The 23,832-nt window shown below is 40.0% G+C and overlaps 1 protein-coding gene across 4 annotated transcripts in view; it reads left to right on the top strand.

Annotated features, from left to right (window-relative positions):
- myo1b (myosin IB) overlaps window positions 1-23,832 on the top strand; it is a 267,530-nt gene that overhangs the window by 222,306 nt on the left and 21,392 nt on the right. The window contains exons 21-27 of one of the 4 annotated variants that reach the window (XM_072578968.1): window positions 3,358-3,426; window positions 6,844-6,930; window positions 7,206-7,292; window positions 16,951-17,037; window positions 19,328-19,402; window positions 22,054-22,188; window positions 23,702-23,808. In XM_072578968.1, coding sequence (XP_072435069.1) covers window positions 3,358-3,426; window positions 6,844-6,930; window positions 7,206-7,292; window positions 16,951-17,037; window positions 19,328-19,402; window positions 22,054-22,188; window positions 23,702-23,808 — 647 coding nt within the window. The remainder of the gene's footprint in view (window positions 1-3,357; window positions 3,427-6,843; window positions 6,931-7,205; window positions 7,293-16,950; window positions 17,038-19,327; window positions 19,403-22,053; window positions 22,189-23,701; window positions 23,809-23,832) is intronic. The other 3 variants (XM_072578970.1, XM_072578969.1, XM_072578972.1) reach the window with 3 other exon arrangements.

The following is a 23,832-nucleotide window of genomic DNA, read 5'->3' as shown; positions in this document are numbered from 1 at the left end:
CCTTTTGGCTCAAAAATTTTTATTTCTATGGACATCTAAGATAAAAATAGAAAATGCTCATCGGGTCTGGCAGCATCTGTGGCGAGCGAATCCTTTCAGAGCTTAAGCATTAACTCTGTTTTTCTCCCCACAGGTGCTGCCAAACCAACTGAATCTTTTCACAATTTTCTGCTTTTGTTTCAAATTTCTAGTATCCAATGTATTTTCCTTTTTTATTAGAGAAAGCTAAAGTCAATTACCAGCAAACTGACAGTTATCCCCTTAAGCATGTGATTTAAATGCCTGAAAAAGAAACAGGAACCACAGAATAGGTGATGAGGATGAAGTAGAGTCAAATTTAGTGCACAATGAAGAGACATAAAGAAAGATTTGATGAAGAAACAAAGAAAAGTATGAAAACATTTAATTAAGGCACATTTTCAAATAATTCACTACTGGCCAGAATAGGACTTTTAGGGCTGGAAAGGTTGTCTTGTGTAGCAAGAATGTAAAAACTTAGAACACCACAGCACAGGACAGGCCCTTCGGCCCTCGATGCTGTGCCGACCTTTTATCCTACTTTTAAGATCAAACTAACCTACATGTGCTTCATTTTACTATCATCCATGTGCCTATCCCAGAGTTGCTTAAATGTCCCTAATGTAGCTGACTCTACGACATTGCTGGCAGTGCATTCCACACACCCACCACACTCTGTGTAAAGAACCGATCACTGACATGTCCCCTAAACCTTCCTCCAGTCACCTTAAAATTATGGCCACTTGTGATAGCTATTCTGTCCTGAGAAAAAGTCTCTGGCTATCCAGTCTATGCCTCTCATCGTCTTGTCCACCTCTATCAAGTTACCTCTCGTCCTCCTTCCCTCCAATGAGAAAAGCCCTAGCTCGGTCAACCTTCCTTCAGGAGACATGCCCTCCAGTCCAGGCAGCATTCTGGTAAATCTCCTTTGCACCCCCTCTCACGTTTCCATATCCTTTCTATAATGACGTGACCAGAACTGAACACAATATTCCAAGTGTGGAAAACCTGCTTATAAAGGGGTACTTCCATTATTGAATACCAGACCAGATTTCCTGCAGCTAGTTATAATTTGTTTTAACAGCACAAATCCAGCAATATCTTCACATTTGCAGGGAAATTGATGACAACCTTCCATTTCTGTGAAGCTGATGGTGGGAGCAACATGAACCATTCAGCAATTCACAATTCATGGTGTCTCACGTTCTCACGACAGTTTGCTGGCTAATTTACATATAATAATACTGCCTCTATTCAGCATCTATTTCCTAGCATATTCTGAACAATTGTTTCACTGTATACTTCCCAAACACTACTTTAATTTTTAGAAAAAAGATTTACGTAATTTTTATTTATAAATACCTTGTAATTTATCATTCAGGATTACTTGATGACAATGCTATATATTTTGATCAAAAGGTTTTAATTTTTGACTGTGACAAAGAACGTAACCTATCCTTCATTGAACTAATAACTTGGTAATTTAGTCATTAAGTAGACAAACTTTGCTTTGTAGCTCTACATCATAAATGAAGCTGTTGGATTTTGCTAATGTCCATTGTGAGAGTGTGAAGATTTCACGTGTGATCTCACTATAATGCAGTCATAAACAAATTTATAACATGTAAGTTACAACACAGAGCTCATAGAGGAAACCATTCCCTTTGGTTTCTAGCAGGACTGAACCTGTCTGCATTCTCTGTTCTCATGTGCCCATGGCAAGAAGACATATGGGAGATTATTAGAATGCTGTAAACTGAAGGTCATGTCAACAGAAGCATGTGTTTGTGTATTGGGACTCCCTGAGGGAACTGTGGTTTATAGTCTAGCAATACCTTGCTTTGTAAAAAGTACTGGTTCGTAAAAGGTTAAGTAGTGCTGGTGTGTTCCCCTGTGGAATTATGGATCTACACAAGACAGATATTACTTGAATTTGATCTTGAGAGAATTGAGATCAGGCAGCTTTTAGATTACACGAGACAAGCTACCCTTTCAGGAGTTTAGTGCCCACTGGATTTCACACTAGAATTCTGAGAATCCCAGGCTGGCTGTTGTTAATCTGTCTTTCTCCTGGGGAGATTGAGTGACCTGTGCCTCTTTGATATTTTCTATTGTCATTGCAGTAGTGAATTGCATTTACTGCTTGGTGTTGCAAGTCCAAGAGTTTTGTAAAGAGAAGGTGGAATTTTGATAAGTGCAGTCTAGCATGCCACAAAATGCACATTGCAAGATTAGAGATTGGAACTTTAAATGCATCTCCCTGTCTACTGTACTGACATGTTTCAGTGGTTCGTGGTGCCCATAAGTGATGTATCTCTTCCTGTCTGAACATGTCTCCCACAGTGGTGAGTTTTGTTTTCCATGGGTTGAATTTTTAATGATGTGTATTATAGCCAAAGTCCCATCATGTTGTTGGATCTTAGAGATGTTCTTCTTTCTATTATTTAATTGTATGTTGCAAATAGCTATGCCAGCACTAATGGAGGCCTTTTAAGGTATGAAGTTCCTGTACTGCTGAATACTATTAGATTGCCATGGGTCAAGTCTCTAATGGTACTCAGTAATTGATGAATTAGAATATCATTAAAGCAACTGACTTGACACCGTTACCCAGTCTGACAGTTAGGAAAAAAAAATGTAAAACCAGAATATAGCCATTCCTGTGTAAGAGTTTTGAGCCACTTGGAGAGGTGTCAAATATTAGTAATAAAATAGCTTTCATCCCCTATTCATACCATTTATTTAGCCTGTTAGTGCATTGAACAAATAAGTCATAGAGTCTTAGCGATGTACAGCATGGAAACAGACCCTTCGGTCTAAGCACTTAAATACTGTTCCCCTCCTGTATGAACTTGTTACGTTTCCATGGCTGGTTCTATTTGTCCCTCACTCTTTCCAGAGTCTTGGCTTTATAGGTGCTACTTTTCTTCCTCATCCAATTATTCATGTCATGAGCGTAGAGAGCATTCATGTCACAGCTGAGCCACTTCCAGTCCTCATGTGAAATCCATATTTCTGGTAGTGATCACAGTTTTTGTATTGAATTTGACTGGACATTTTTCCCCCTCTATCTCCATCCCAGAGGCATAGAGTTCAATTGTAGTTTCTACACTGCACCTTGGCTGAGGACAGACTGGAATTCAAAGGCAGTGTCATTCTGGGCTGTATGGTTTAGTACCTTATGAAGTAGCAATTGGTCATCTCTTACTGGAATGACGTTAACATAGATCATTATCTATGCATGGTCAGTTTAGTTTGGGGAATTGAATTAATCTGTCTCTGGTACATATTGTTTCAAGAAAATGATAACATTTCTCTTCCCTTGATCTCTTCACTTAGCAACGGAAGAAATATCTACAACTCAAGAGTGTGACATTAATTATCCAGTCGTATATCAGAGGCTGGAAGGTGAGTTAGTGTGTAGAGAAGAAAATGTACCTTTTCCTTCAAATTTGCATTATATAGTTTTATAGCAAAAATAGTTTTTAATAAGTTCAAAGATGAATGTGAATTTAGGAAAGGTAGTTGATCCTTTGGTTGCTTGCTCTGATTTGCATCCTGACAAAGATTCAACCAAAATGGAGACAGTTTAAAAAGAAAAATCTCCCGAGGCTCAATTAGTTGGGCCACATTTATGCCAATCTGATGGAATTTTTATTTGCACTTATGTCGATATATTGTGAAGAAATCTTAATTTTGGAAAACAGAGATCACTTTGCTGCTGTTATTTGGATGTGACCATAATCATCATCATTTTGCTGGTGTTGGCCTCAGCATGTTCTTTATCTTCAAACTTGAAGAGTTTATGAGATTAGTTGGGAGAAAACTGATTGATTGCATTGAAAGGCAGTTCAGTGATCAGAGGACACAAATTTAAGACGACTGCCCAGGAATTAGAAGAAATTGAGGGTAAAATAGCTTTGCCTGTTGTATCATGATCTGGAGCATCCTTCTTGAAAGCACATTCAGCAGTAACTTTCCAAAGGAAATTGGATCTATAACTTGAAGGGAGAAGTGCAGACCTATGACTGAAGGACAGGGGACTGGAACTGATTTGAGAGGCTGGGATTTAATGGAGCCCACTGGAGGGGACTAAGTGGATGATGAGGCTTTCATAATTGCAAGAGAGGCCGTTCCACACATTCCCACTGATGGGAAAGTGTGTCCTATTAGAATGGACTTACACAAAGTGCCCACGTAGTTGGATTGATTATTGAGCCCCTTAAATGTCCCTATCCCTGAGCCCAATTCAGGAGTGGCTGAGGGATTCTTCCAAGCTCACTGTGGTCTCCTGTGGCCAGCAGCCCCTTTTAAGTTGGTCTGTGGTTTCCTGGGGATTTCCTCTTCCAGAAGCAGGTAGTGCTTGATTAAAAGACTGCCTGCTGAAAGCTGCTTTGAAGACCTCTGTTCCCACCACCCCCAAGGTGGCAGCATTCCCCTACCCCCCCCCCCCCCCCCCCCCCCGACTTGTCTGTCTCCAAGGATCCAGTGATTATCCCTGACGAGGACTTCACTGAATTACAGGCAAGTAGAAGCAATCTGCAGGATTATAAGAAAAAGGTAGGAGATTAGCATTAAGTTAAAATGCTCAGAAAACCAATCAGACATGATGGGCCAAATAGCTTCATTCTGCATCACTCAGTTCTGTGATTCAGTGAGTTAATGGCAGTACCCACCACTACCAGTTGTGCTACTGTAATGTAAGGTTGGCAGCCTGTGATTGGTTAAGTGCTCTCAGGGGTGGGATTTTTAACCTATTGGGGTCTTGATCTGTGAGCGGCCTGGCACTTAATGTCTCATGTCTGATATGGCTTAACATCAGTTGTCCCATCACTGGACTAACCCTGTAACTTGGACCAAATTCAGTTCAATAGTTCTTTGAACCAACTGGCAAAAACATAATGGGCCAAATGACCCCAACCTATACTATACTGTACAATTTGTGTAAATTATATGATGCTGTAAACGGCTAGAGTTTTGTGTAGTGATTGATACCAGAATACATTATTTGAATCAGGTGTGTTGGGTCATTTAGTACTGACTTTGCATACTTTTCAGTCTCTAGCTGTACAGTTGTGAGGAGCTCAGCACTAGCAAACCATTATACCCTTTGGTCAATGAGGTATTAACTAGAAACTAGCATCAACTATAGTTAATCCACTTCTTTCATGTTCTGATAAACTCTTCTTTCTCTTCAATGTGCTAAGTATATTGTCTGAGTATATGCTCCATATCTTAGTAAAATGAGCTCCTCAATGTTGCTATTTCAAAATATGTTGTAATACATAGAACATAGAACAGTACAGCACAGAACAGGCCCTTCAGCCCATGATGTTGTGCCAACCATTGATCCTCATGTATGCACCCTCAAATTTCTGTGACCATATGCATGTCCAGCAGTCTCTTAAATGTCCCCAGTGACCTTGCTTCCACAACTGCTGGCAACGCATTCCATGCTCTCTCAACTCTGTAAAGAACCCGCCTTTGACATCCTCTGTATACTTTCCTCCAACCAGCTTAAAACTATGATCCCTCGTGTTAGCCATTTCTGCCCTGGGAAATAGTCTCTGGTTATCGACTCTATCTATGCCTCTCATTATCTTGTATACCTCAATTAGGTCCCCTCTCCTCCTCCTTTTCTCCAATGAAAAATGTCCAAGCTCAGTCAACCTCTCTTCATTAGATAAGCCCTCCAGTCCTGGTAAACCACCTCTGAACCCTCTCCAAAGCATCCACATCTTTCCTATAATACGGCGACCAGAACCGGACGCAGTATTCCAAGTGCGGTCTAACCAAAGTTTTATAGAGCTGCAACAAGATCTCACGGCTCTTAAACTCAATCCCCCTGTTAGTGAAAGCCAAAACACCATATGCTTTCTTAACAGCCCTGTCCACTTGGGTGGCCATTTTAAGGGATCTATGTACCTGCACCCCAAGATCCCTCTGTTCCTCCATACTGCCAAGAATCCTATCCTTAATCCTGTACTCAGTTTTCAAATTCGACCTTCCAAAATGCATCACCTCGCATTTATCCAGGTTGAACTCCATAATGTTCAGATATTCTGCATTATTTATAATTGTGACTATTGATTTGTCTGTATGATGTATGTAACACAATGACTTTGTGCCATGAATTACTAACATGCAATCCTGATGCACAAGCATCTGTACCACTGATACTAAAGGTGAAAGTGTACCCCTGTCACTCAATAACATTTCATTCAAATTGGCTATTTCCATTGAGACAGTCTTTTTGTATAAATTGTCAAGTAAATGAGACAGACTTCTTTGTTTCTTTTAGGGTGGGCAGAGCACTAAGTTTTCATCGTGAGGAACAAGTTTTGAGTCCAACTTTATCTAAGAGTTTACTTCAATTGAAATATTCTGCAACAGAGGAAACTGAGCTTGCGTTTGAAGTGAAGTATTCAGTTAGAGATGCTTGTAGCTAAACAGACAGATAACATAGACCTGGCTGCAGGAAAGCTGCAAATCCTACTACTCAGGCTTACTGGGACACCAGATTAGCCTTCGAGAGTGTGGCGCTGGAAAAGCACAGCAGGTCAGGCAGCAACCGAGGAGTAGGTGAATCGACGTTTCGAGCTTATGCCCAAAACGTTGATTCACCTGCTGTTTGGATGCTGCCTGACCCGCTGTGCTTTTCCAGTGCCCCACATTCTACTCTGATCACCCAGCATCTACAGTCCTCACTTTCTCCCACTAGACTAGCCTTGTAGTAATGATGAGCATCCAAAGGAAGGGAGGGATCTTTTCTAAGGGAAATTATTTTATTTTATTCTTTCATTTTCCCCACCAACCACTTCACAGGCCAGGAAGCTTTTGCGAGAACTGAAACATCAGAAACGTTGCGAGGAGTCAGCTACAACAATTGCTGCTTATTGGCGTGGTTTTCAGGTATGAAGGGTTTTTGATTTCATTGCCGGTTTATATCTGTATTAAAACCAATTTTATTTTCCAATCATTTAACATGGAAGCAACATTCAATGGTTTCATCTCTCGCTGGAGGAAATTCTCTCTCTACCACACGTTGTTCAATTCTGTTATTTAAAAACAAAATGTTTTCTCTTGGCTTTTGCTAATTTCTCTTATACTGCTTCCATTTCTTCCCCTGCTACCATCCTCCCTCGTAATAACTATTCTGCGGGGATAAACGGAAAACACAAACACAGGCCAGAATGGAAGTGAGGCGACTGAAGGAGGCGGCTATGCATAAACATGCTATTGCTGTTATTTGGGCTTACTGGCTTGGATACGAGGTATTTCATAATCCCAATCCTCATCTCAGCAACTCTTAGTTCCCACTTCTTTCTCCCAAACTCTTTAACAACTAGCACATTCAAAATCCACTATAGAGGCATGATGAAAGCAGCAGTACTTCTGTTCAGAATAGTTAGATTGTAAATGCATTAATTTGCTGCATGCAATTGAACAGAGCAGCATGTGGCATGTTAACCCAAAAACTGCATGTTTTCGAATGAAGTGGAACTACTGCTTACTAATTATAAGTGTTATGGCAAGGTATGATGCCTTGCTGATTGTAAGACTGCAATGTTTGATTTGCTTTATGATTCACATAATTATGTACATTACATAGCCAAGTCATACTTTGGTTCACAAAGAATTGCTGAACAGGTTGTGAAAAACACTGAGAGAATTATAGTTACTTACTGCAAGTCTACAAACATCATCATGTTAATTTGTCCCAAAGGTCAGTCTTGGTGCTGATGTAAATTGGCATGTCAATGCGCTCTGCCACAGAGAAAAACCCAGTTGGTGCAAAAGTGTGACTGAGTTCTTCCTCCATAACAATAAAGGAGTGGAAAGTGAGTTAACCTTGACCTGACTCTGAGGTCACAGAGCATTGTGGGTGATAGGTGGATGGGCATTGCAACTTGCCAGGAGAATTGAACCACTTCAGTGTTCTCTTCTATCTCCTCTCCAAAAATTGGAATCGTAAGACAATATTATGATAAAAATAAACATGAAGAAAATTCTACTGTTTCTTGAAGAAAAAGGCATTACTTGAATGCTCCATTTTTAAAAATGTTGCACTGTATGCAAAACCTGTTCTCACTGTTAATATTAGCATTCAGAGATGGATGCACTCTTCACCATCTGAAACACTCATTCAAAGCTATTGAGTGAGGTCAGCCAATTTTTTCTTTAGTTTTTATTGGGATATGGGCATCCCTTGGCAAAGCCAGCATTTGTTGCCCATCCTTGAATGCACTTGCATCAAATAGCTTGCTAAGCTGTTTCAGGAGACAGTTAAGAGCCAGCCATGTTGCTGTGGGTCTGAAGTCGCATGTAAGCCAGATGAGGTGAGGATGGTAGATTTCCTTCCTAACAGGACATTAGTGAACCAGATGGGTTTCGACAAGACCCATTACTGAGAATCACTTTTACATTCCAAGTTGATTAATTGAGTTTAGATTGCACTAATTGACATCTTGGGGTTTCAACTTGTCTCTTGAACATTAGCCTGGACCTTTCAATTACTACTCCATTAGCATTCTGCTACAATGCATTTGAAAAAGTAGCCTTCCTATGCACTATGCACAAGACATTGACTTTGATTAAAGTGATTAATGTTCAATAGTTTGAAATATGCTTTCAAATGTTGTGGGGTTAGGTGAAATTGAAGAGTTTCTTGTAAATTAAGAAGGAAAAGTCGAGTAAATAAGGTATCCCTATTTTAAATATACAGTTTTCCATTTTAAAACTCTCCCTTTTTAAATACTACATCCTCAATGCCCTGCAATCCCAGAGTGAGAGAGCTTATTCACAGTAGAAAACCTAGACTGGTAAACGTAAATCTAGAAATGAAGTGTAACAGCTATGTCCATGACTCCAGTCAAAATTTTTTGAGAAACTTCAGGAATCCCAGGAAGTATTGTCGGTGATATATAATGACTGAATTAATGGGAAACAGTTTAATTCTCTGGACATTGATAACTGGGTTGGTCGTGTGGTCAGGGTCTGGCGATACTTGAAAAGTGGAATGAACATCTTCACATCTCTAAGTTAATTAACTGCCTGAATCATCACCATGGCTGATTCACATACATTGCAAAAACGTGAATTCCTTTCAGAATATGATACTGTTAGCCATATTGAGGAACGAAACCTGGAGGAAGAGTGCCTCATCTTCCACCTAGGAACCCTCCAACCACACGGGATAAATGTAGATTTCTCCAGCTTCTTCATTTCCCTTCCCCCCACCTTATCTCAGTCCCAATCTCTGGATTCAGCACCACCTTCTTGACCTGCAATCATCTTTCTGACCTCTCTGCCCCCACCCCCTCTCCGGCCTATCACCCTCACCCTCACCTGCTTCCACCTATCGTATTCCCAGCGCCTCTCCCCCAAATTCCCTCCCCCCTACCCTTTATCTCAGCCTGCTTGGCACACCAGCCTCATTCCTGAAGAAGGGCTTATGCCCAAAACGTCGATTCTCCTCCTCGGATGCTGCCTGGCCTGCTGTGTTTTTCCAGCACTGCATTTTTCAACTCTGGTCTCCAGCATCTGCAGTCCCCACTTTCTCCTGGGGAGGAAGATGTGCAAGTTTTCAATGTTTTATTGCTCTGTGCATTATTAGTCATGAGTAGTGATTGTACCAGCCAGTAACAATTGTTACAGATCTTTAAGGAAAATTTATGGTAAAAAAATTGCTATTAAAAACTTGTGTGTAGATGTTCATTCCACTTTTCAAGTATTTGTATGATGTCTCTAAGTTAATTAACTGCCTGAATCATCACCATGGCTGATTCACATACATTGCAAAAATGTGAATTCCTTTCAGAATATGATACTGTTAGCCAGATTGAGCCATTTGAGCAAAATACTAACTATAGTCAAATCTACTATTTTTGTTAAAATATTAAATAGAAGAGAGGGTGATATTCTAATTAAGAGACTCTCAAAATACAGTATGAATTTGTGGACTAAGTTATGTGTTTAATACGTTTTGGAGTTTATTGCCACATTTATTTTTTGATTGGCATGCCAGTGGATTCAGAAAAATTTACTGTGTGCAGCTAAAGATTACTATCTATTGTACTCTGGAAAAATGAAAGCATTCTGACATTTTGCTTCTTGGTGCCTGAGATCACCGCAGATTGTTCTTTTGAGAGTCGCTCTGCCATCCCATCAACACATGGCTTGAATGAAATGTAAAATATAGATAAATTGAAGATGTCATTCATGGCCCATACTTTGGTTTTTCACCCTCTTATATTGTTTTGTCAACCTTCTATATATCAAAAATGGTGATTAGCTTCAAAATTTCAAGAAGTACTGTAGGGTGACAGTGTGAAATAACATGTGACTAGCTGATTCTAAAATGGCAACACCAACATCACATGACAGCCCCTTGCACTAGTCTAGAAATTCCTAATCTATGTCCTTTTGAGTTGCAGCCTGTATCCTCTAAAATATACTCAATTAGAATCTTGGAGTTGTACAATATGGAAACAGACCCTCCAGTCCAACTCATCCATGCTACATGATATCCTAAATTAATTTAGTCCCATTTGGCCCATATCCCCCTCAATCCTTCCGATTCATGTACCATCCAGATGCCTTTTAAATGTTGCAAGTGTACCAGCTTACACTGCATCTTCTGTCAGCTTGTTCCATCACCCTCTGCATGAAGCAGTTGCCTTTTAGGTGCCTTTTAAATACTCCCCCTCTCAACTTAAACCTAGGCTGTCTAGTCTTGGGCTCTCCTACTCTGCGAAAAAGACCTTGGCTATTTACCCTCTCCATGCCCCTCATGATATTATAAACCTCTACGGTCACCCCTCAGCATCTGATGATCCAGGGAAAACAGCCCAAGCTTATTCAGCCTTTCCCAATAGCTCAAACCTTCCAACCCTGGCAAAATCCTTGTAAATCTTTTCTGCACCCTTTCACGTTTAACAACATCTTTCCTACAGCAGGGAGACCAGAACTGAACACAGTATTCTAAAAGTGGCCTAACTAATGTCCTGTACAGTCACAACATGACCACCCAACTCCTATATTCAATGCACTGACCAATAAAGGCAGTGGTACCAAACACTACCTTCATTACCCTGTCTACCTGCAACTCCACTTTCAAGGAACTGTGAACCTGCACTCCAAGTTCTTTGTTTGGCAACACTTCCCAGGACCCTACCATTAATAGTATAAGTTCTGCCCTGATTTGCCTTACTAAAATGCAGCGCCTCACATTTAGCTAAATTAAATTAAAATACACAAGAAATTATTTCATGATGTGACAGTCCAAAATAATGGAAACATAACCTTAAAATTAGAAAGAGGCTGAGCAGAGGTGATACCAAAAACATTCTTCACATGAAGGATATTCAAAACCCTCTCTGTTTCACAACTCCCCCAGCCGCCCCCAAATGTTTGTTGAAGTTCGGTCAAATTGTTGGGAGTGTAGTTAAAGGCTATTGACTTACAGTTTGTTAATGTGTTAAAATAAGCCATGATATAATTTAATGGTGAATTAAATTGAGGAGCTGAATGATCTAGTCCTGTTCTCCTGTTCCTAAAGGGCACTTATTGTCACAACTTGTGGAAGTGTAATGAAGTTAACAAAACTGAACCCAAGTGAAAAATGTTAAATAACAAATAAGCTGTCCCATGTGAAGAAGGTGAAGTAATGACTTGAATCGAGAAAGGAAAGTCTTTCAACTGTGACAAACAAAAACTGAAATTGCTCATTAATAAACCTAGGAAAGGTTTGTCACTGAGAATTGCAATTAGTGTTACTTCATTCAAGGTCCTCCTGCATGCAAATATTTTAACTAATAGGCTTTTCTCAATAGGAAACTTAACAGTCAACTGTGTACCTGAATAAATTAAACCTCCATCAGTATGATAGCACATATATAGAGAATTCTAAGTCTCACTTTTGCAAATATTTACAAAAGCGTAGCCATACACAAGGTGTGAAATATGTTTTGGACAAGAAGAGAGCACATTTTGTGTCTGGCAACAAGAGTAGAAAATATCCTTGAACTCCATCTGCCCAGTCTGCCTATTCAGGCAAGAGCCCTTCATCAGGAATCTAGAATTAAGGCAGCCTATTTGATTAGCAACTCATTTGTCATCTTTAACATACACTTCCTCAAAGTGTGACAGCAGTGTGTGTTATCTACAAGATGCTACAACTCACCCAGGCTCCTTTAATGGCACCATACAAATACATTCTCTGTGTAGTAAAAGGTCATAAGGGCAGCAAATTTACTGGAGCACCATCAGCCAAGAGTTCCCTTCAAGTCATTTACCATCCTGACTTGGAACAATTTCTCCATTCCTTCATGATCACTGAGTCAAGATCCTAGAATTCACTTCAGAATAGCACCTTTGAATGTAGTCTCATCACCATGGCCTGCTCTAGTTCAAGGCAATTTACCACCACTTTCTCGAGCATTTAGGGATGGGCAATAGATGCTGGTATAACCAATGCTGCTGATACCATGTGAAAAAGAGATAATAAAAGACTCTTCAAAGTTATTTTCCCTCAGATGTCTGCCATTTTAAACATGGTAACATCTTATTACATGTTGTGGATTTCCAGCAGATTACACTGAAATATGCTCATAAACTGTAAGTCTAGTTGCTGAGGTGTAACTGATTTATAGAATTGGGTTCCCTTGGTGGTTAAGAAATAGTTTCTGCAGAGTGTGATGTATTGTAATGTTGTTGACATTTGTGATGAAATAAGAGTATTGTGCACCTTCAGTTGAAAGCATATCATTGGATCTATTGAAAGGGCTTTCCAAGCCTGAAGCAGGTGATACTGTTGACGATCTCAAAACAAGACAGAAAAATGCAGCCAGGAAATGTAAATTCAAGCATACAGACGAAAAACAGCTGAATTAGTTCAGTTGGGGCACCATGATTGCTGCAGAACAAAAAGAATTCATTGGAGGGACAAGTTGACAGTAAAGCATCTACTGCCTAGAGCACATGAAAGCCCAAGTAGACAGATGAAGATACTGAATAACCAAATGACTAGCCTTCAGTTAAGTCAGGTGAAAAACAGCAGGGGCATTGCAGTGAAACAGCAATAACAGAATGTGCGCTAGACACAGAGAGATGTGTGAGGGATAAGGATGACCCCATGAGTTCATGGATAGAAGGAAATGTTCCGTATGTGAATCAACCTGCAGCGTGCTCGAAAAACACAATCGCTTGGTTTGGGAGGGAAAAAAGGTGCAGGAAACAGAAGATGAGAAACAAGGTGAATGCCAAGTAAAAGAAGTCATACATGACTGACAACACATTAGACATAGGAACCACACAGCTGCATTAAATGTCTAAATTCGACAGTTCACAGAGAAAATAAATTCACACCACTATCAAGATCAGGAAGAAGGTAGGAAGTAAGCCCATTTAATAACGATTATGCTGAAGCTTGATGATAGGGCATTGAGTAAGATTATCCCACTCAGACAACGTCCGGTGATATTCCCTGAAAAATTTGAAGGAAAATGATTCCCTAAGAAAAATGTTATGGTACTGGTATAGCCAAGAATTGATACTTTAGCAGTAAAAATGATCATCCTGCTCTCCTGGAGTTGGGTATTTGTAAAGAGCTGTAGCTGATCTCAGTAAACCCTGAGACAAAGGAGGTGACTCTGTGAGTTTGAATGTAGTACATCCCTTCAAAAGTGTGCAGTAATCAGAAGTAATGAATGTTTGGTACAAATGTACCCATAGAGTTTTGATGAGGTGGTTGGATACAGGGGCAAGGAGAGAAATCACAGCTTTTGGTACTGCATGTGGCCTGAGCGATCAGCCCCTGACCCAAGGGCAGCTCTGTTTTCCACCCCCACACCCCCCCCCCCCCCACACCCCCACCTCCACCTTGATTGCCCAAGATTCTACTATTGGGCCCTGAGTGAAATCTTTGAAGAAATTGACTATCACGCCAGTCTCTATCCAGTGATGAAACTAATGATTCATCCTCCACATAAAGAACCAGGAAAAGGGAGTTGCAGAGATGGCAAAAAGACATAAAAAGGATCACCTGAGTTACAACCTACAGATTATGTCAATTCCCTTCTGCTGAGAGAAGGAAAATTGCTAGGAATTTGTCTGGATCCCAAAAATCTTAGCAAATCAAGGAGGAACTCTGACCTGATTTGAAATACTGAAAGAAATAACAACAGCACCAGCTAGAGCAAAATGTTCCAACAAGTTTGATGCCAGGAATGGTTCCTGAAACTTGAGAAGGAATCTTTGCTGTTGACAATATTCCAGTGCCTAACTCTTGGCCTTCAACTGAGCCAAGAAGTGATCCATCAGAAAGTAGCTGAGATGCACGTAGGGCACAAAGGAGCAGGTGGCCTAGCTGTTGATATAAACATCTAGATTTAAGGTAGGAAAAAAATCATGACAACCATCAAAGCCATTGCAGCAAACCAGGAAAGCAGGGATCAAGCTACGTACAGACAAGGGCATTGTGAAGGTGGCAGACTACCATCTGTTTGGAATAGACTATACACCCGATAGAGTTGAGCTACGTCGTCAGCAAATTTCAACCATCTCTGAAATAGAAGCTGCAAAGAGAGGGAAAAAAAATTGAGGAATTTCCTTGGCTTGATCCAGGACATGAGTTCTTTCATAAATGACAATCCTAAAAAAAGCTGATGAAAGATGATATTGAGAACTAGTGGTCAGAATCACATGAGTTGAATTTTGACTAGTTTAAGAGGTAATGTACAAGGAGACAAGTCTCCTATACTAGAACAGAAAGAAAACTGTCACTCTGCAAATTGATCAGACATTGAAATATTGGGAGGTTTTGGAAGTTATGCATGGATGTGAGAAATTCCGAATATCTGTTTGAGAGAAATTCCAGTGATGATTACCACATCCACAGGAAATGTTCATAAAGCAACAGTGATGCTGCACAATACTCTTGAGACTTCAGTTACTGTTGCACTTTGAAATACAAGTCAGGAAGTGAAATGTGCTATTTTAACACAGGAGAAATAGATGATAAAAGTTCTAGCTATAGAGATAATCAGCTGGTGAACATATTACCAAAACAGAGGTAAGTTAGAAATGAAATCCGTGAACATGAAGAACTGCTGATGTCCTCTCAGACAGTGCACTCTGAATGGCCTGAGAAGGTACACCAATCAATATGGCAGCATTGGTCTGTCCGAGAATGTCTCAGTGGAAAGTGGTGTCCCACTAGCCAGATCCAAAATAAGCTTACACTAAACAATGAGGAAAGAACTTCTCCAGAAGGCACATGAAAGTCACACGGGAGTGGAAAAATGTAAACTCAGTGCCAGATCAACTGGTTATTTTGAGGCATCTATAGTAACATTGAAAGAAAAGTATCCATATGTTATGTACACCAGAACAAACACCCAGCAGAAAGAGATAATGTTGTTCCCACCCAAACCATGACATACTTAGAGAGCTGATATGTTCATACACAAATCAAAAAATGGCATCCCATAGACACAGACGGCCATTCAAAATGTTGTTTATTTGAAGGATGATAAGTTTGAGAACTATGACAACAACATCAGCAGTACAAGTTCTGTCTGTTGAGCAAGAGCTTCCTGAGCGAAGAATATTTGACAATGGAACCCAACTAGCCACCTGAGAGTTTGTTTGCTGAACAATTTGGATTCGATATTATCAACACATCACCAGATTACCAAGGGCACAGGTTTTAGGGAGAGATCCACCTAGAAGGTTTAGTGAACCCTTAAGCTTTTGAGAGACAAAAGAAAATCTAAACCTTGCTTTATTGGCTCAAATTGAACCATACTTTTGAAGCTAACGTGAAATCAACTGCAGAGCTTTAAAATAATGGAAAGTATACTGCGATATTGCCAAACATGATACTGTCTCTGAGTGGCTGAGAAGTAAGACAACAACTCACCAATGAGCAAACAGAAGTAGGTCAACAGTTCAAGCATGCTAAATTCAAGCCTAAACTAAAGGTCAAACTGCCCATGTACAGGATTTAACAATGACCTGGAATTCAGCAAGTGTGTTGGTGAAGCTGAGACTCCAAGGTCATTCATCATTGAATTTGAAGTCAGTGAGTAAATGAGAAGGTACAGAGTTCATATTCAAACTCCAACTGAGCTAGGACAGCAAAAAAGATGAGAAGTGCCAATTCAAGACTCATCATCAACATTATGAACAAGTAATGAACCATCAACAACATTACTAGCAAATGACGCAGCATTTAAACACCAGACAAGACTCCCACAACATTTGGAGCAACATACAATCTCACCTGTGCAGTTTGTCAACTCCCAAAGAGGAATGAACATCAAATCTACAAGCAGCCAACTACCTTTGCGATATTGTGAATAATATTTTTAGATAAATCAAACTCGAAAGAATGCTTAAATTGTTCTGTTTATTTATAAAAGTTTTAGTTAGTAAATTCTAGAAAGAAATATGTTTAGAATGATTAGAATTAGATGATTAGAACAGTTGTATTGATCATTTCCTTTAAGGAAAAGAGGATGTCAATTTGTTACGTATAAACTGCTAGGAACTAGTTGTTATGGTCATGTTCATCCGAGGTAAAGTATTAGTTCACCAGCCACATGGAGAACTGTATAAAGTACACTTGATGAAACTTCAGCATTTGGAGACTAAAGCGTAATTATTTCTAACCAAAAAACAGTTATTACTGTACAGCAAGACACTAAAAATTTAGGTGGCATACTGTAGGTTTCCTGAAATGTCTTAATGGTTTGTTTGCTGTTTAGAAAGATGTGATATAATTTTAAAACGTATCTGATTGTGTGGACTGCTTTCCAATTTTGATACGCATTCTTTCAATGCCTTTGGGGAATTTGCTTCTCTGTTTACCTGTGTCTCTGTCTCATGTCTACCGATCTGTGTCTTCACTCATTATGTGCGACCTTTTAGGCGCGGAGAGAATTGAAACGCCTGAAGGAAGAAGCCAGGCGTAAACATGCGGTTGCTGTCATTTGGGCTTACTGGCTTGGACTGAAGGTACTTTCCCGCTCCACCTTCCTCTACAATTCCCCCAAATGGAAACTACATTAACTACTAACTCTGCTGCATTCCAAAACTAACCTTTAGACCACTTCCACTGAATATCCATTAACAAAAAAAATTAATAAATAAAAATATTGACATTGTTTTGTCCGCACTTTTAATTGAAACAAGTTTTATTTGGGAGACTTTTGCTGCATTTAATAGGAGTTCACCAGTGATTTATACATGTCGCTTATAGAGATCAGAAATTTAACAATCATTAATAAAACTAAACAGCCTCCATGTGCTTATTGTCTAGGAAACATGAGAGAATTTGGTGGATAGATATGTTATGATATTGGCTCAAGGTGTTTTTGTGCTCAAAATAAAGAGTGCTGCCACTTTGTTTTTGATGATTTTTGGAATACTAGAACTAGAAGTAATAGTCTTTGTACAACACAATTGCCTGTGCTAGATTTGGAAGGCTCTGTGGCAAGCTTTTAAACATTGGATGAGAATTAAAGTGACGTGTGTGTGTGTTTAAGCTTTCCTTGTAAGGTTAATTTTTAAAATCAGTTGAATTAGTGCATAATATGACCCAGAAACGACTTTAGATGCTGGCCAAGCTGATTTGGTGTGAGCCGCCTTGTTTCCTTGCTATCCAGTAAAACCAAAGGGCAAGCCAGGGCATTTGGAAGTAACATGAGCCACTCAAACAAGAACGTTAAAATCCAATGAGTGGAATCATACTTGATTATGTCCTCACTGTTCCGGTTATGTGACCAATCAAACCAGAGTGTGAGAGTCACAGCTCCGATCAAAGTCACTTTGCTTTGTTTTTCAGTGTGTTGAAGAATTGTTGAGTGATCCTTCAGTGAGACATTGGGTGGGCATTGTGGGGAGCACTTAGAACCATCATTGGGAAGAGGAACAATTCACAGGAAGGTTGGACACCAGATTGATTGTATTGATGTTTTTTTTAAACTCTCCAGAATTTGAGCTTCATTTATCAAAAACATCCATAAAAGTAATGGTTGAGGGTATTGTGGATGTAGTCTCAATCTACAATATATGCAGTTGTGTATAAAAACAGGTGATAAATCATAAATTGCTTGTTTACAGTGAACTGATAAAGTTTCGCAATCACACAATCCACTGGAATACAAAGGAACAAGCTCCTAAAAAGGAATTAACTTGTTGAAAAATAACATCATTTTAAAAATATGAATAAAGCTGAGGGACTAATAGGCTTATAACATTTAATTGTGAAACAAGCAGGACAAGGTTTGGTTTACATTTGTATTTACTTGCACAAAGTCTTGTTTGAAGCTTGCATGGCTGGGCAGATGTTGAAGGCTTCCTGGCTAACCTTAAGCAGAGTCTATCCTTCACAGCCCTCAAAAAGTTGATAGCGAAGGAGTAGTCAACCCCACCAGGCCCCAACCAATAATAGACCTGAACAGATGTCTGCATATTCCTGAAAATCCCTTGGAACCTATTAGGCTTTCCTCCCATTTAACATGAGTTTCCCAGAGGCCCTTTTCATAAGAAAGCATGAGAAAGACCCTGCCACACTAGGTAATCTCTTTGACTTCTAATTCAACAATTGAGAGACTGATTTCCTGTCATCCAATGTATCTAAGCTATTAGTGCACGTTTTAAGGGGACACTTATGTTTGAAGAACTTCAGTGGGAAAAGCAAAATACTGTAGACACACAAATCTGATTTTAAAACAAATGCTGTGGAAAACAAACTCGTGTTGTGCAGCGTTTGTACAGAGAAACAGTTAATGCTTTCTATGATCTCTATCTCTGATTTTATGGATGATTCTCAAATGATTCTGATTTTAAAAAAGATGTTGCATAAAAACTCTTAAATTGATGTCACCAAGGACACAATAACAATCCCTTCAACAGCTTTGAGAAAAGCTGTTTGATTGGGAACTCATTATTTATGAAATGATTCTGATATCTAGTAACACTAACCTACCGTTGATTTGTAATCCATTGCTAACATTTCCATTCGCAGATTCTGTGCATGCTTTTGTTCATCAAAGGTTTTGTTTACTGGTTTTATTGATTTGATTTGCATTTTTTGTGTTTTCATTGTATTCTGTGTTAAATCAATTTAAAGTTGAGGTTCTTAAATATTATGATATCGGAATGCCAATTCTTAACTGTTTCTGGCAACTGTAGATTCTATATAGAAACTGTTTTCTATAGCAGCACTATGACGTCAATTATCAACAAAGCTTTTGATGAATCCTGTGTTAAACACCTATCTGCTCTTGCTGTTTTGCCTCAGGTTCGCAGGGAATATAGAAAATTCTTCCGTGCAAATGCAGGCAAGAAGATCTATGAATTTACCATTCAAAGAATTGTAAGTTGATTGAAATTCACTTCTCCAGTAGTTATGCACTTTTGAATTAATTTTAAATCTTTCTTCCAGTATGTGATAAATATGTCATCACATGCAATAATCTATACCTTGTATCGACAGTGGAGCAAAATGTTCTGTATGCTTTTTTACATTACATATGTTTACATTACTTAGTGTGGAAACAGGCCATTCGGCCCAACAAGTCCACACTGACCCTCCGAAGAGCAACCCGCCCAGACCCATTCCCCTACATTTACCCCCTTCAGCTAACACTATGGGCAATTTAGCATGGTCAATTCACCTGACCTGCATATCTTTGGACTGTGGGAGGAAACTGGAGCACCCGGAGGAAACCCACGCAGACACTGGGAGAATGTGCAAACTCCACACAGACAGTCTAAAGCTAATTTAACAATTAAATTAGAAGGTACTATTGGATTAAGCAATGTTAACAATACAGTCTTAACAGATAATCAGACACTAGCTCAGGGATACCTACAGGCACAAATGTACCACAACAAGTTGTTCTTGGTGTATTTAAAACACAATTCCAGGTGTGAAAATGACTATTTTTGAAACCAGACCGGTATTGGTCATCAATGAATACCTTTTATGCCTGTCTGACTTGGTTGATGCGATCTCTTGACCTCAAGGAGAGAGTTCTATGATTGAACTCCAAAGCAGTTACTCAGATTAAAATGTAAACTGAGACTTCTATATTGTCACTGACAAACAGACACACAATGCTGCAGAGACTCAGCATGTCTGGCAGCACTTCTGGGGAGAAAGCAGAGTTAATGTTTTGGATCCAGTGAGCATTCTTCACTACTGAGTGTAGCTAGGAAAAGGTTGCTGTGTATACGCAGAAGATGGGGTGAAGGGGAAAGAGTGAGGAGTAAATGATAGGTAGAAATGAAGCTTAGAGAGACAGAATAGCAGTTACACAGAGAAAGGAGCGAGTAATGGTCAGCCTGGGGGAATGAATAGCTGCTAATAGGGACCATTAATAGCTGACAAAGGGTTAGTCGTGGTAGCAGCCCAAGTAATGACAAGACCTGGCATGTGGGGGGTAAGAGTATGGAAGAACACTACTATTATAGGACAAGCCAAACAGAGAACAGCCAGGGAATTCCTAGAGGCATGACACTCATCCACCGATTCTATCAACAAACACATCCACCTGGACCCAATATACCGGCCACTGCAGTGGACAGCTGGAACTGACAACCGGAAGCGACAGATTCAAACCACTACAAATGCCGGAGGAAAGATCACAGAAGCGCTTCACAGGAGGCTCCCAAGCACTCAGGATATCACCTAGACAGGGGACGAAACGTCTACAACACAAATTCCCAGCTCAGCGAGCAGAACCACAACAACGAGCACCCGAGCTACAAATCTCATCACAAACTCTGAGCATGGAAGAAGCTGAACAGACCCTAAAATTATTGAACTCAATATTAAGTTGTGAAGACTGCGAGGTCCTCAAGCAGAAAATGAGATTCTGTTCCTCCAGCTTAGGCTGAGTTTTGGTGAAGCACTACATCAAGCCCAAGATGGATGTTGGCCGGGGAACACGATGATGTGCTATGAGAGGAGACGAAGGGGAAAGTAACAGAAATGCTGAAGGATAAAGCGCAAACATTTTGGGATGGAGATAACCGAAATTTCTTCACCCAGAAAGTGCCGAACCTCTGGAGTTTGCCACCACAGGAAGTAGTTGGGGCCAAAACATTGTGTTTTCAAGAAGGTGGTTGATATAAGCTTTAAATAAAAATCAAAAGCTCTTGCGGATAAAGGGATCAAGGGATGTGGAGGGAGGGAGGGTGGGTAGTATTAGGGTACTGAGCTCAATGATCAACCATGACCATACTGAAAAGTGCAGAAGACCTGTGGGGTCAAACGGACTGCTCAGTCCTCTGTGTTTCTATGAGAAAGTGAGGACTGCAGATGTTGGAAATTAGAGTCGAGAGTGTGGTGCTGGAAAAGCGCAACAGGTCAGGCAGTATCCGAGGAACAGGAGAGTCAGCATTTCGGGCAAAAGCCCTTTATCACGTCGATTCTTCTGCTCCTCAGATGCTGCCTGACCTGCTGTGCTTTTCCAGCACCGCACTCTCGACTTCTATGTTTCTATGTTAACTGCTCTTCAGATCACAATGTTGTGGAAGATTGAGTTACCCGATTTCATCTGGATGTTTGTGTAATGCAATGTGTTGTGTCATGAAACTGAAGCATATTTCCTTTGCAGCCTATCAAATATATCTACCATTTCTAATTCCAGTGCTGTTGTGTGGGGCAAAGCATTGTGGTACTGGTAACAAACCTGATGTTTCTAACTCCTCCCTGGACTTGAAGTATATCCACCATTCATGCTGGGTATTGCTTCGATATATACTACATCGATATTTGATAGATATCACCTAAATATGGATAACCTGCAACTTTTCCCAATAAAACAGCATTTTTCTCCTCGCCCCCACTTTTTAAACCTTCAACACCCAAACCACACAGCCAACTCTGTCAGCACAATGTGAAAGATGTAATTCCTTTCATTCTACCAACTTATCCTAAATTAAAGACAGTCAGCCAAAACGCAACCATCTCATTGTGACATAGCATGATTTGTAATGCACTGCTTTATTTTGACTCAGATGCAAAAGTATTTCTTAGAAATGAAGAAGAAGCTGCCATCAATGTCCCCAACAGAGAAGACCTGGCCTCCACGACCATATTTCTTCTTGGATGATACCCACACCGAGCTGAAGAGGATCTTCCACCTGTGGAGGGTAAAATACAAAAGATTTTGTCAGATATCAAAAACTAAATGTATGTTCATTGCTCAACATTTTCTCCACACACACATTGATTGCTATTCCTAGCTTACAATATGGTGAATTCCTCATCTCAACTGTTTTTCTCAAATGAATTCTCAAAATAGACAGTTCTCTCAAGTGGTAGGTCAAACTCCCACTTCATCAGCTAGGGGATGGTAGATGAGACACCATATAAACCTTGAACAGCCCTTAATTAGGGAACAGGAGAACTTAGGAAAGTAGTTTTCTGGACTCCTGATTGCTTGTCTGTGACTTCTGTTGGTAAATTTGTGCATGTTGATGTTTGAGAGCAGGTTGAGCATTGCCATTGCTCTTTTTTTTTTAAACTCTTTGGGAGAGTTATTCCCAGAACCTTGGAGACAGGTTTTTCAGAGGGTGAGATGTGAAAGGAAGAAAATCGATGGAAGCTTGTCTGGCCAGTTTACTGATGAGCTCCTGCTCCAGACTGCTTTCCCAAAGGCAGGATGGGTCTAATGTTGGCAATCCATTGGCAGGAAGCCAATTTGGGTAGCCCAGGGGTTAATTTTCATCCTTTCTTTCCCCAGCATCCGATAATTTTGTCTGTGGCATATAGGATCCCAGTGTCTTGCATCCCAACAACTCTCAGCTGGTCAGACCAATGTACGATTTCAATGATATTTAGTGCTGGCCACATAAAATGGCAAAGTTGAAATATTCCCATCTCAAAGGCTTGCCATAGCTTGATAATCTCTTGGAGACTGATGTCTCCTTTGTGCTGGGGCTGGTACAGAGTCAGCTGCTCTGCTGATAATGACGACTCTCTACATTGTTGCTGACACTCCTGCTTCCACACGGGCAATGTTCCCACTCCTGACTCTGACTACTGCAAACCATTGCAATCTACAGTATCTGTTTGTTACTCTGTTCTCAAAAATAAGTCCTTAATTGGCCAGCTCAGTTATGGCTGGAAAAGGAAATCCTTCTGCTGCTGGGTTTGGAACTTGAATCCATAGATGATGTGAAAAGGATCAAAGTCCAGGTTCAGCTCTTTGTTTTGAATGATCATCTGAACAATATCCCTCGAGCTGGCACTGGGTGCTTTTGCTTTTCCCTTGATCTGGCACTGGATGCTTTTGCCTATCCCTCCAGAAAGTTTCAAGTATTGATTTTTGTGTAAGAGGTTTTGCAAAAAAGTCATCAGAAATAATGGTAAAACTGTCAGGCATTTCAAACAGACAGCATTGACTTGGTCACGTTTGAGTAGTTGAAAGAACATTGAAAGATAAGTTTTTTTTTAAAGATTGTGAAAATTACTTTTGTTTATTATAACAAAGTTACAATACTGTTCAATGTTAAAGAACCATTAGTCAAGGTTGAAATAACACACGTTCACATTTCGACAGTCTATGCCTAACCCTGAAGTGTGATGCCTCCTCTTGGCTTAATGTTGCGAAAAGAAAGAGGAGATTTTAAAAAATAACACAATGTCATGCTGTGCTTGTAGTGCAAGAAGTACAGGGATCAGTTCACAGAACAGAAGAAAGCTATTTTTGAAGAGAAGCTCGAGGCAAGTGAACTGTTCAAGGATAAAAAGGCTTTGTATACTAACAGGTAATTATCAATGTCAGACATAGT

The sequence above is a fragment of the Chiloscyllium punctatum genome, chromosome 10 (assembly GCF_047496795.1).
Source record: "Chiloscyllium punctatum isolate Juve2018m chromosome 10, sChiPun1.3, whole genome shotgun sequence".
NCBI lineage: Eukaryota > Metazoa > Chordata > Chondrichthyes > Orectolobiformes > Hemiscylliidae > Chiloscyllium > Chiloscyllium punctatum.
The sequence above is the reverse complement of the archived record's forward strand: the minus strand, read 5'-3'. Positions and strand labels throughout refer to the sequence as shown.